The sequence below is a fragment of the Poecilia latipinna genome, unplaced genomic scaffold (genome assembly GCF_001443285.1).
Source record: "Poecilia latipinna isolate Pla-1442-1.1 unplaced genomic scaffold, P_latipinna-1.0 Scaffold379, whole genome shotgun sequence".
Taxonomy (NCBI): Eukaryota; Metazoa; Chordata; class Actinopteri; order Cyprinodontiformes; family Poeciliidae; genus Poecilia; species Poecilia latipinna.
The window spans coordinates 92,187-104,455 of record NW_015112995.1 but is presented as its reverse complement, the minus strand read 5'-3'; the positions used below and the strand labels follow the sequence as shown (position 1 = coordinate 104,455).

The window sequence follows — 12,269 nt, the reverse complement described above, 5'->3', positions numbered from 1 at the left end:
GCTGATGTTTCCAGCATTTTGATTTTTGGTTGAATTTTTAGGTGCGGCAGAGAAAAGCTCCAAACATGGAGCAGAGGACCGTACCCAGAATATCATCATGGCCATGAAAGACAGGATGAAGATCAGAGAGAGGAACAAGCCAGAGATCTTTGAGCTGATCAGGGAGGTGTTCGTCGTCACCAAAGCCATTCATGCTCAGCAAATGAAGACCATCAAGCAGAGCGTGTTGGACGGGACGTCAAAGTGGTCGGCCAAGATCACCATCACAGGTACCCCTCTGATCAACACGTTTATTTAGAGGTTACCTCGTCAATCTGCGTGGTATTATCTCTGTGTACGATTATGTTTGTCTCTGTTTCAGTGGTTTGTGCGCAGGGACTTCAGGCGAAAGACAAGACCGGCTCCAGTGACCCGTATGTGACCGTTCAGGTGGGGAAGACCAAGAAGAGAACCAAGACCATTTATGGCAACCTCAACCCAGTCTGGGAGGAAAAGTTCCACTTGTGAGTAAAGAATCCTCTTGGTTTGGAAATAATAAAAAAAAGCTTTTTTTTGTTTTAATGCCTTTGGCAGTAAAACATATGTTGCTGGAAAACATGTTAATTTTCCTTTAAAAGTTTCTTTTATTTTTATTTATCTTACAAATACGGACACATTTAAAGGGAAACAAATTGGTTAAATGCCAAAACGCTTTATTAAAACGTGAAATCAGTGGCCAACAGAAATGTTTTTCTTTTTATGGTAAGTTTGTATCTTTTAATTAATTTTTTTTTTCTTTAGCGAGTGCCACAATTCTTCAGATCGCATCAAAGTTCGCGTTTGGGACGAAGACGATGACATCAAGTCCAGAGTGAAGCAGCGTCTGAAGAGGGAGTCCGACGATTTCCTGGGTCAGAGTATCATCGAAGTTCGAACGCTGAGCGGAGAAATGGACGTCTGGTACAACCTGGGTCAGTACAGCGTGGAAAAATGCAAATATGGCCGCCAGAACAGAACAACAAAGGTTCACACAGAAACAAAATATTCTTAGGGTTAAAAATAAAATATAAAACTCAGATTAGCAATAACAACTCTAACAGTAATGCTAATACTGTGCTGTTGTTGTATTGTAGCATTAGCTTCTGCTAAATATCTTCTTGGTGCAGTGTTTTAGTGTTATCTTTAGCAAAGTACTGTGTTAATGTGGTGATTTAGCATTAGCTTCTGCTAAGTACTGTGTTAGTGAAGTGCTTTCACGTTAGCTTTAGTTACATGTCGTTGTAGCCTTTAGCATTAGCAGAACTAACCTTTTGGCTAGCAGTCCCCACCTCTGATTATAACCAGCTATGCTATTATGTCATCAAACATTCCCAAACCATTTTGTCCTCTTTCTCCCTTCTTCCCATTTCCTGTTTTTTCAACACGAGATAATCAGGTAGCTGGAAATCACCCGTTCTGCTGACGTGTGAAAATTGCCCCTAATAACGACCCTGTCAGGCAAATAGCAGGCTGAGCTGCCATTGTCCTGCTCACTATCAGCCGGAGGACTTCTATTAGCGCTGCAGAAACAAAGACTCCCTGCAATGGAGCTGCCATGTTAACCTGTAATTACAGGGAACCGATCTGGTTCAAGGCGCTGCAGAGCTGCAGCTGAATTATGAATCCAGAAGGTGGAAATGTCTGAATGACTGTGTTTGATTACAGAGAAGCGGACGGACAAGTCGGCCGTGTCGGGAGCCATTCGCCTCCAAATCAACGTGGAGATCAAAGGAGAGGAGAAAGTGGCTCCGTACCACGTCCAGTACACCTGTCTGCATGAGGTATCACCTTCAGATGCATCTGCATAATACAGAAAAGGATCAGGGCCACTCAGAAAAAGCCAGACGTTTGAGAAAAACGTCTAAATTCTGAGAAAAATTTACAATTTTGAGAAAATAAGAATTCTGAGAAATAATTAAGAATTTTCAGAAAAAAGAACATCACATATCATATATCGGTCAAAAATAGCATAGAGGTTCTTTAATTTATCAATGGATGCAGATTTAATGAATCTGAAGAACACATTGTGGTCATCACTTGCTGCATGTGCAACTGTTTTATTGCACTTTTTCCTTACAATAAACTTTCCATTACGTTTTAACAGCCACGTAGTTCGGAGCAAACTTTTATAACTTGTCTTCCATGTAGATGATGTCAATGACCGAACAGAAAACTTACATTTCTGTTTTTAAAACTGTTTTAATCTTATTTTCAAAATTTACTGAGAACAGACGACAGTCTATGATATTCACCGTATTTTTGTTTTGTCCTGCATGTCATGTGATCAGATTCAAACATGTTTCCGTTCTTCAGCAGGAACAAATGGAGGTTTTCTGGCTTTGGTTATAAGCTTATTACAGCCTTACAAAACCAATAATCCCATAATCAGAAAAGCCAAAACCTTCCAACCCATCAGCACACGATTTCAAATGAATAAAAATCCCTCATCTTCCATGTTTCTGTTGCTTTATTCGTTCTAATCCTCTGCTTCTGAATTGTTTTCCTTCTGTCCGCTGCAGAACCTGTTCCACTTTTCTACCGATGTTCTGGGTCAGGGCTCGGTCCGGATCCCCGAGGCCAGAGGAGACGATTCCTGGAAACTTTACTTTGACGACGTGGCACAGGAAATAGTCGACGAGTTCGCAATGCGCTACGGGATCGAGGCCATCTACCAGGCCATGACGTGAGTCACTGACGCTCCCACTTCCTGTCAGTCAAAATTAAACACCTGCTCTTCAGACCGAGGGTGTTCAAAGTGGGGTTCGGGGGCCATTTGCAGACCATGGATTGATTTTGATGTGGCGCCCCAACCACAACTCAAGAATAAGTCAGGACAAAGCTACGTTGAAATCGTAGCTTTGTCTTTTCTCTTTGCTTTTTGTTAAATCTCGGGTCATTCATCATACGTAGCGCAGAACTTATGCTAAAATGAAAGTTTAGGATAACTTCCAAGTTTATCATAAATTCAGTTTTAGCATTTATTTTGAAGTGGAAGTCATACTAGCATAACTTTAGTTTTAGCATATCTTCCATTTTTGGCACCACAACCATCACAGCACAACTTTTATTGCGGCTTTTTGATGTAGTGTTGCTTTAGTAGTGTTGGCCCTTCTTGGCCTCCGTACATCCTCACCAACGTTGACTGTGTCTCTGTCTCCAGACACTTTGCCTGCTTGTCCACTAAGTACATGTGTCCTGGGGTTCCTGCCGTGATGAGCAGCCTGCTGGCTAACATCAATGCTTTCTACGCCCACACCACCGCCTCCACCAATGTGTCCGCCTCCGACCGTTTCGCCGCTTCCAACTTTGGGGTTTGTACAGCTGTAGCACAAACGACAAGACGTTCTTCTTCTTCTTTGTCCAACATTTCTCCCTACGGTTTGCTGTGATTAATGTAGGGGACAATTTTACATTTATTTCCTCTTTCCTCACAATACAGAAGGAACGTTTTATCAAGCTTCTAGACCAGCTTCACAACTCCTTACGTATTGATCTCTCTACCTATCGGGTAAGTTTTGTATATAAAACGCCTCAAAGATGTTTAGAAATCACATTTCTTCCCGTTGGTATACTTTCACTCAGAAAGGTTCATATGTTTACACATAAAGGAAGTGACTTTACATTCCAAGCACCAAACTATTGGTTACACAAAATGGAAAATAATCTAAAAATTAAAGTTTATTGATATTGAAGAGAAATTCTTGCGATATTATTCCATTTCCATTATATTACTTGAAAATCGCCTCAAAGCAACAGTATAATCGATTAGCCCATCAGTTCATCCCTAAATTTATGTTTTTTCTGTGCAGAACCACTTTCCTGCCAGCAGCAAAGATCGGCTGCAAGATTTGAAATCAACAGTTGATCTTCTGACCAGCATCACCTTCTTCAGGATGAAGGTACCAAACACCCTCCAGTTCTGAGTTTCTTCATTTTTATGCTTCACATTAACTTGACTTGCTTGTTTTTGTATTTTAATTTTTTTTTTCTAGGTATTTTGTATTCTAACATGTTAGCTTCTTTGTTGGTCCAATATGGCCGACTTCACACCAGGTTCTGCCCCACGGTTACCGATGGCAACAGAAAAGGGGGAGGGGCTGTCAGTTAATGGTTGCCACGGTAACCACCAAATGCCAAGCGCAGCAGAACTTAAGGAGCAAAAAATGCCAAGAGAAAACTGGATAAAAGTTTGTCAGATAGTTAAAATCTAAATAATTATTGATACTGACTGATGTGAAAAGTTTATATTGTGATAAGTTTTCCAGCCACATCCGATACCCGATTTGATTTTCTGATAGTGGATCGGTTCATAGTTAGTTGAGCTGGTTCTGGATCTGATGAAGCTGATGAACCTCCTGATGGTTCCAGGAACTGTTGGAACCTGAAGTTTTTCTCTCTTACCTGATTTTGTTGTTTTTTCTCTGTTACCTGATGTTGTTTTTTTTTCTCTCTTACCTGATGTTGTGTTTTTTTCTCTGTTACCTGATTTTGTGTTTTTTTCTCTCTTACCTGATGTTGTTGTTTCTCCTCTGCCTGGCGTTCAGGTCCAGGAGTTACAGTCTCCGCCCAGAGCCAGTCAGGTGGTGAGGGACTGCGTTAAAGCCTGCCTCAACTCCACCTACGACTACATCTTCAACAACTGCCACGAACTCTACAGCAGACAGTACCAGCCTGCAGACGCAGTATGTGATGCATTATGGGGATTCTGTTAGATTTATGCCTGTTTTTATTTAGTAACGTTGAGGTTTAATTTCTGTAATCCAGAACAAGGAGGAGCTTCCCCTGGAGGAGCAGGGCCCCAGCATCAAGAACCTGGACTTCTGGCCCAAACTCATCATGCTCATCGTCTCCATCATAGAGGAGGACAGGAACTCCTACACGCCTGTGCTCAATCAGTCAGTCGTCCGTTTTACATTCACTCTTTATCCTGCTTACTACGTGATCTACGACATTTCTGAGTGAAACTTTTTTCTATCAGGTTTCCACAGGAACTGAGTGTAGGAAAAGTTTCAGCAGAAGTAATGTGGACGTTGTTCGCTCAAGACATGAAGTACGCTCTGGAAGGTTGGCCTCACTTAAATACCTTCAGATCTTTACATGATTCTCTTTTGTTTGTTATCCTCAAATTGACTCAGTGTGAAGGATCATTTTTCCCAAATTTACAACTTTTAAGGATTGGAAATTATTGAACAATTAATCACAAGTAATTGATTATTGAAATAACTGCCAACTAATGCAGTAATTGATTAATCGTTATCCAAAATACACAGACTAAAAAACTCAACATATTCAGAGTTGTAATTAAGCTGAAACTATAATATATATACACATTTCACATTTAAGATAAAAACACTTTTTCTTTTATATTCACTCTGTTCAAATTCATGAAAGGAGTTTTATGTTGTTGCATTTTAGGCAATAAAATGTCTTTATTTAAAAATGAATCAAATTTTAGTTTTTCCATCTTTTAATGTATTTTTAAAGTTTTATAGAAAAGGCTTAATCTAGCATAGCCTGTTGTGAATGCTAAGGCTAATTAGCATGACCATAGATGACGGTAGATAAACAGCTTTCCCATGGCGGTAAGTTATACATGAGCATGATTGGCAGCGCTAAGCTCTGATTGGTTGTTTTTGGAGGTGGAGATCGATCTTCTCACAGATTGTCTGTCTCACTGTGACCGTTTTAATAAATATGTTAGTTATTTTTTATAAAAGTTACATACTGTAGCTTTAACTGTATTATTAGCGGCAGGATTTGTTTGGTTTATAAATCTTGTTTTGTCTTTTCTCTGCAGAGCATGAGAAGCACCGGCTGTGTAAAAGCACCGACTACATGAACCTGCACTTTAAAGTCAAGTGGCTCTACAATGAATACGTCAAGGAGCTTCCGATCTTCAAGGATGTGGTTCCTGAATATCCATCGTAAGGTTTTAAACTTTTAAAGCAGAGACAAAATGTGGGGAGGTTTGTGCTAAGTGTCGTTTTTCTGTTTTAGTTGGTTTGTGCAGTTCGTTCTGCAGTGGTTGGATGAAAACGAGGATGTTTCCATGGAGTTCATGAATGGAGCGCTGGAGAGAGACAAGAAGGACGGAGTAGGAACATTCAGCTGTAATTTCTGTGTTTTTACCAGTAGCTGCTGTTTCCATGCTAACCCGTCTGATTCAGTTCCAGCAGACGTCTGAACACGCCCTGTTCTCCTGCTCCGTGGTGGACATCTTCACCCAGCTCAACCAGAGCTTCGAGATCATCAAGAAACTGGAATGTCCCGACCCCAGCGTCATGGCTCACTACAGCCGCCGCTTCTCCAAGGTAACCCTCAAAAACTGTTATTTCTTTAATATTCTCCTTATTAGTAGTAAATTTACTCTTGATATTCAGGTTTTCTTGTAATTTTAAAAGGACTTTTTCATCCATTGTTTGGAAACAGCTGTTTAAAACCAGCAGCAGTGATTCTTTGTTTTCTAGATGAAGCTTTCAACATATTTATTTACACTTTTTTTTTTTTTTACATATTGTCTTGTTAATTTTATAAAAGACTTTGGACACACTGCTTAAAGTGTTGAATAATCTTTTATCCATAGAAGTTGTGGGAACTGCTAAATATAAAATATTAGCTGTGCTAACCATAAAAGACTAACCAGAAATATTAGTCCAGCTAATGCTAAATTGTTGTGCTAACATGGTACTTAGCGGAAGCTAATGCTGAACACTATAGCAGCATCTTATTTAGTGGAAGTTGAGACTACAGTGTTGTGCCAACAAGGTACTTAGCAGAAGCTAATGCCAAAGCTGCATCAACAGAGTTTTCAGTGGAAGCTAACGCTAAAGGGTTAGCAACACAATATTTAAGGAAGCTAATGCTAAAGGGCCACAGCAACACAATATTTACTGGAAGCTAATGCTAAAATGCTGTAGCAACACAGTATTTAGCAAAACACAGCACTAAAGCGCTACACCAACATAATATTTAGCGGCAGCTAACACTAAAGAGATATAGCTATATGGTATTTAGTGAAAGCTACACCAACACAATAGAAGCTAAAGTGCTATACTAACATAATATTTAGTAGAAGATAATGCTAAAGAGCTATAGCAAGATAGCATTTTGTTGCTAAATTCAAATTAGCTCAGTTATTAGCACATTTGCGGTTATCAGTCAGATTCTTTGATTTCTCATTTCTTGCAGACAATCGCCAAAGTTCTCCTGCAGTACAGCGCCATCCTGACCAAGAGCTTTCCTTCTTATATTGACAAGGAGAAGATTGTAAGTTGTTCAGTTTTTGTTGTAGAGCATATTCTGATAACATTTTAAATGCTGCTATTGAATCTCCTCATGTCCTGCTGCAGCCCTGTGTCCTCATGAATAACGTGCAGCAGCTGAGAATCCAGCTGGAGAAAATGTTTGAATCAATGGGGGCCAAACAGGTGAGTCAAATGGAAACGGGTAGACTTGAAGGGTTTAGGAATACAAACATGGTAAAAACATTCAACACGTTGTTCATCTGCATTCGAATTCACTCCTGTGTGTCAGACTGCGACAGAGGAAGCGCGGGTATGTACGTTAGCGCTAGCTTGGATTGTTTGGTAGATGAAGGGTTGATTGGTTCTGGGCTGTAGTTGCTGGAGTTTGTGATTTTTTTTAGGTTTTTATAATAATTGAGCTGTTTAGTTGTATTTTGGTTCAGCTCTGGCTGGTTGATGGTTGGATTGTAGGTTAGTTTACAGATCAACACATTTATTCACTTTACAATTAAAGCAAGACGAAATCCCAGAGGAGGAGGAGGAGGAGGAGGAGGAGGAGGAGGTAGGTTTGAGTCAGTCTGTTCAAGGCGGATATTTCTCTTTACATAACTCATCTGCATTGTCTGTGTCTGCCTGGAACAGCAGGTTGTTGCAGAGGATGAGAAACCAAAACCTGCGGTGGGTGGATCAGTTGACTAGACGTTGGTAGCTAGTCTGTAGGAGTCGTCCCAGAGCTTAGCCTCCTTTAGCTCCTGCTTTTCATGCTGAAACGTTGCTGCCTTGCGTTCTGCTGGTGCTGTTGGTCTTTTCTCATTAGCTGCTGTTGTAGAAACTCATTTTCTGGCAAAACAAAAAACAATCAACGCTCAAAATCCAGATTTTTGAAAAAGAGTTTTTATTTTACGTCTCATCATCATGATAAAATGGCAGTAAACAAAAATAAACAAGTGGCTTGACAAAATAAATAATGTGCAAAAAATAAGAACTTTCCCGACTTATTTGACGATGTAGTGTGATATAAATTAATTTATCAATCAGGAGAGATGGGAATTGATAAGAAAGTGATAGAGATTCCATTATATCAATAAGATTCCTTATTGATTCTCATTGAGTTGGGAAATGGACCATGTTGACAAAACCTGTGACAAAATCTCCCTTTAATCTCCCATATCTTTCTGAGAAGTTACTTCCAAATTAGTTTGTCTTATTTTAAGTGTCCTAATGTATTTGAACAAGAAACTAGACCAAAACTACATGGTAATATTTTGCGTATTTTTGATAATATCCATGTTTTGACCCAATATAAAGTCATTTTTCGTATCTATTGCTGGAGAAAGACGTTCTTTACCTTTTCTCTGCTTTTCTAGCTGAAGATCAGAGCCTTAGCCTGGCAGGCAAGTCCTCCACATATGCAAACATGTAAAACATGACTGCATATCAGCCTTAAAAATACTTTAAAAACCACTGTACAATTATCTGAATGGAAGCAACGACACAAAACCTTTGTGTTGCCTCTTTACTGCAACTCCTAGTTTGAAGGAAGTGAGGAAGAGGAGGAAGTTAAAGAGGAAGGGGAGGAAATGGAGGCCGAGGTTTGTTCCAGTTGAAAGTGGTTTTTAACATCCTCCTTTCTCCAAACTGAAACTAAAACATCCAACATGGTGGAGTTTTGTTGTCTGGTTTTTTCTCATCTGTGAGGATTTCCTCTGTAGATTAGCAGCATTTTCCCTTATTTTCCATAAAAGTGCCACTTTCATTCCCCTTCAGTTGTATTTTTTCATTTTATCACTTTGTTTTGTTCCTTTCCTAAATCCTGTGCGATAGACTGAGCAGGATGAGGTTTAAACATGTCATCTGGGTTTAAATCACCTTCATTTTAAGCAAAAAGTCCAGAAATCATTTGTTCTGCAGCTCCTCCATCTTTTCAGGGCATTTTGACACTTTGTTTGTTTACATCTCTAACACAAAGATGGACGAACCGTTTCAGCAGGTAGGCACAAGCAGAATATCCTGAATTAAATCCTTAATATTCAGTTTCCCACTTAATGTGTGCTTAAAAGGGGCATTTCACCCAAAATGTCTTGTTTTACCTCCAACTTTGTGCCACATAGAGAGAAAATGCATGTGAGGATCATAAGGTGAGTTCATGCAAGTTACAGGAGCTGAACTGTAACATGCATGTTATCATGAGTAGAAATGGGCTGAATATAAATACTAACTACACCAACAGGGTGTTTAACTGAGTCTGACCTGGTAGTAATGCAGCCATAGACTCTCAGGTATTTTGTAATAATTAAACTTTAGAAGTAAGTTAAAGTAGTTTAGCTTCCAGGTTCTCTGGAAACCTTCCCAGTTTTATCCTCCTTCTTTCTTTCTTTCTTTCTTTCTTTCTTTCTTTCTTTCTTTCTTTCTTTCTTTCTTTCTTTCTTTCTCTCTCTTTCTTTCTCTCTCTCTTTCTTTCTTTCTCTCTCTGAAACCACATCGTCTTCTTCTCTCCTCCAGATGGACACGGAGGCCAGCGACCTGCTGAACGACCTGCAGGTTCGGCTCAACAACGTTCTGGACGACCTCAGCAGCACGTTTGGGAACAGGTACTGACCTCACACCGCTCGTTCCCCGTGGCTCCGCCTCCGTCCGAGTCCATCACTCCTTCTTCTTCTCTTCCAGCTTCCAGAGCCGCATCACCGACTGCATGCGACAGATGGCGTCGCTGCTGTATCAGATCAAAGGACCGCTCAACGAAAACACCAAGAACCAGGTGGAGGCCGACTCGGACAACATGCTGCGGCCGCTCATGGACTTCCTGGATGCGCAGTGGGTTCAGTGGGATTCTCCCAAACACGGCTCCTCTGTTGGTGTGTGTAAGTGTGTGTGGATGTCTTGTTTTTGCAGATTAACGCTGTTCGCCACGGTGTGTGAGAAAACGGTGCTGAAGCGCGTCCTGAAGGAGCTGTGGAGGATCGTGATGACCAGCCTGGAGAAGAACATCGTCCTGCCGCAGGGCAACGACACCTTCGTGAGTCTGATGTTCATCTGCTTCACTGCAAAGTCACAGCAGCCACATTCACATCCAATTTCAGTTCATTTTCAAAATGTCCTGAAAAAGTGAGATGAGACATAAGACACAATTTACCAAAGATTTGTGGTGTAAGCAAAAAGTCCAGAAATCAAACAAATTGCTTGATTCACTTGAAATACGACAAAACTAGCTTGAAAGTAACTTTTCAACAAGACAGGAGTTTGTTCTAAGTCAATAATTCCTCAATATTGATGATAAAACACTATTTCCATTGGCAGATTATTTCACCTAAAACAAAATGTTTTTACCATCTCATAAGGGAAATAATTACCAGACTAAAATCTCATTATTTAATGATGAGTTTTGCAAAAAATAAATAAATAATGAACATATTTTAGTGTTTAATATATTAGTATTTTCACATTATATGCAAAACCAAGGAAGAGGAAAGACAAGATATATAAAACAAGCAACCCACCCAATAAATGGCCAACATTCCCTTATGTTCACCTACAAGGTGTGAAGCAGAAAGAACTAAGATCAAACAGGAATCCATGTTTTATTGAGCCACTGCTCAGCCAAAGTGTCCCAGGTCTGCTATTCCTGAGCCTTTATGATCTCTTATCGAAAGAGATCATTAACAATTTCCAAGTTTTATGAAATTTATTCTCAGAGCCTCTCATCACATACCTGATTCTCTCTAGTTTCAGGTTAAGCAGTACGTCTTATGAAGATTGAAACATATTTTGTGTAGCCCTTGCTTGGGTTGCTAGGTGATGGATGGAATTCCACTGAGGTTGCTAGGTAACCTCCACTGAGGTTGCTAGGTGATGGGTGGAATTCCACTGAGGTTGCTAGGTAACCTCCACTGAGGTTGCTAGGTAACAGGCAGTTTATTTCACTTACAACGAAACATTTTCCTTGGTATAAATTAAATAATCAGCCAATGGAACTAGAACTTTTTCATCAATATTATTTATTGACTTAAAACAAACTTTTTGTTCTTCCCAAAGAGTTACTGCCAAGTTAGTTTTGTCTTAAAGTGTATTAAGATATTTCAAAATTCAGATTCAAAAATAGTTTATTGATCCAAAGGGAAATTCAGTGTTGCTGTAATTCATATTGGTCAAATTTGCCATAGAAACTAGACCAAAAATATTTGTTTTTCAGTTTAATTAGCATTTTCTTTTTTACCACATTAGAAAAATTAGCTCAGTTTGTATCACAGCAGGATGGAAACATGGCTGCCGTTTTGAAGTCAGTCAAATCGTTTACGTATTTTCTTAAAAAAATCAAATAAGATGAAGACATTTTGATAATAAATCTATTTTTACTCATCATGATTTGAAATGAAGGCTGTGACATATTCATTCAGTTTAATTATACAATCACACAGAGCAGATGAATACATGTAGCTCACACTGTACTTATGAACATGAACATGAATTGTTCACCAGGTCGTATCTGTTTGTTTTTCCCCATTTCCATCTTTTCTAATCCGATACTTTAAAAACCTTGATTGAACCAAGGCTACTGGAAACCAAAGTTAATCATGACTTTTTCTGTTTTTCCTGAAGGGAGCACAGATTCTTTCTGCTGCAAAAGAATTGGGACACCTTTCCAAACTGAAGGTATCAGGTTGCCCTTGAGTTTCTTTTCTCCTGTGAATTGGTCTAGTCTAAGTCTTGGTTTGGGTTGTTTAGGATCACATGGCAGGAGACGCTAAAAGCCTGACGCCCAGGCAGTGTGCCGTCATGGACGTGGCTCTGGATACCATCAAGGTGAGACCAGAAGCTGGAGCTCTGCAGTTAAATGCCTCTATAATCATAGAGAAAAGTAGAAAATGAAACGATAACCAGACTAAAGTCTCATTTTATAGCAATGATTTTCTAATGAACGTATTTTGGATAACTCATACTTGGGTTGCTAGGTGACGGGCGGAATTCTACTGGGGTTGCTAGGTAACGGGGAGATCATTCCACTTAAAA

General features: G+C 39.7%; 1 protein-coding gene across 10 annotated transcripts in view; it reads left to right on the top strand.

Moving 5' to 3' along the window:
- unc13bb (unc-13 homolog Bb (C. elegans)) overlaps positions 1-12,269 on the top strand; it is a 70,122-nt gene that overhangs the window by 49,441 nt on the left and 8,412 nt on the right. For 7 of the 10 annotated variants that reach the window (XM_015036760.1, XM_015036759.1, XM_015036758.1 and 4 more), the window contains 21 exons: positions 42-269; positions 362-503; positions 781-950; positions 1,684-1,799; positions 2,538-2,701; positions 3,179-3,329; positions 3,458-3,526; positions 3,828-3,917; positions 4,563-4,700; positions 4,783-4,913; positions 4,997-5,082; positions 5,816-5,942; positions 6,016-6,112; positions 6,186-6,329; positions 7,207-7,284; positions 7,368-7,445; positions 9,765-9,853; positions 9,930-10,076; positions 10,155-10,278; positions 11,859-11,912; positions 11,985-12,062. In XM_015036760.1, the coding sequence (XP_014892246.1) occupies positions 42-269; positions 362-503; positions 781-950; positions 1,684-1,799; positions 2,538-2,701; positions 3,179-3,329; positions 3,458-3,526; positions 3,828-3,917; positions 4,563-4,700; positions 4,783-4,913; positions 4,997-5,082; positions 5,816-5,942; positions 6,016-6,112; positions 6,186-6,329; positions 7,207-7,284; positions 7,368-7,445; positions 9,765-9,853; positions 9,930-10,076; positions 10,155-10,278; positions 11,859-11,912; positions 11,985-12,062 (2,501 nt within the window). Of the gene's footprint in view, positions 1-41; positions 270-361; positions 504-780; positions 951-1,683; positions 1,800-2,537; positions 2,702-3,178; positions 3,330-3,457; positions 3,527-3,827; positions 3,918-4,562; positions 4,701-4,782; positions 4,914-4,996; positions 5,083-5,815; positions 5,943-6,015; positions 6,113-6,185; positions 6,330-7,206; positions 7,285-7,367; positions 7,446-7,551; positions 7,573-7,776; positions 9,253-9,373; positions 9,401-9,764; positions 9,854-9,929; positions 10,077-10,154; positions 10,279-11,858; positions 11,913-11,984; positions 12,063-12,269 lie in introns of those variants that run through there. The other 3 variants (XR_001425548.1, XM_015036761.1, XM_015036762.1) reach the window with 3 other exon arrangements.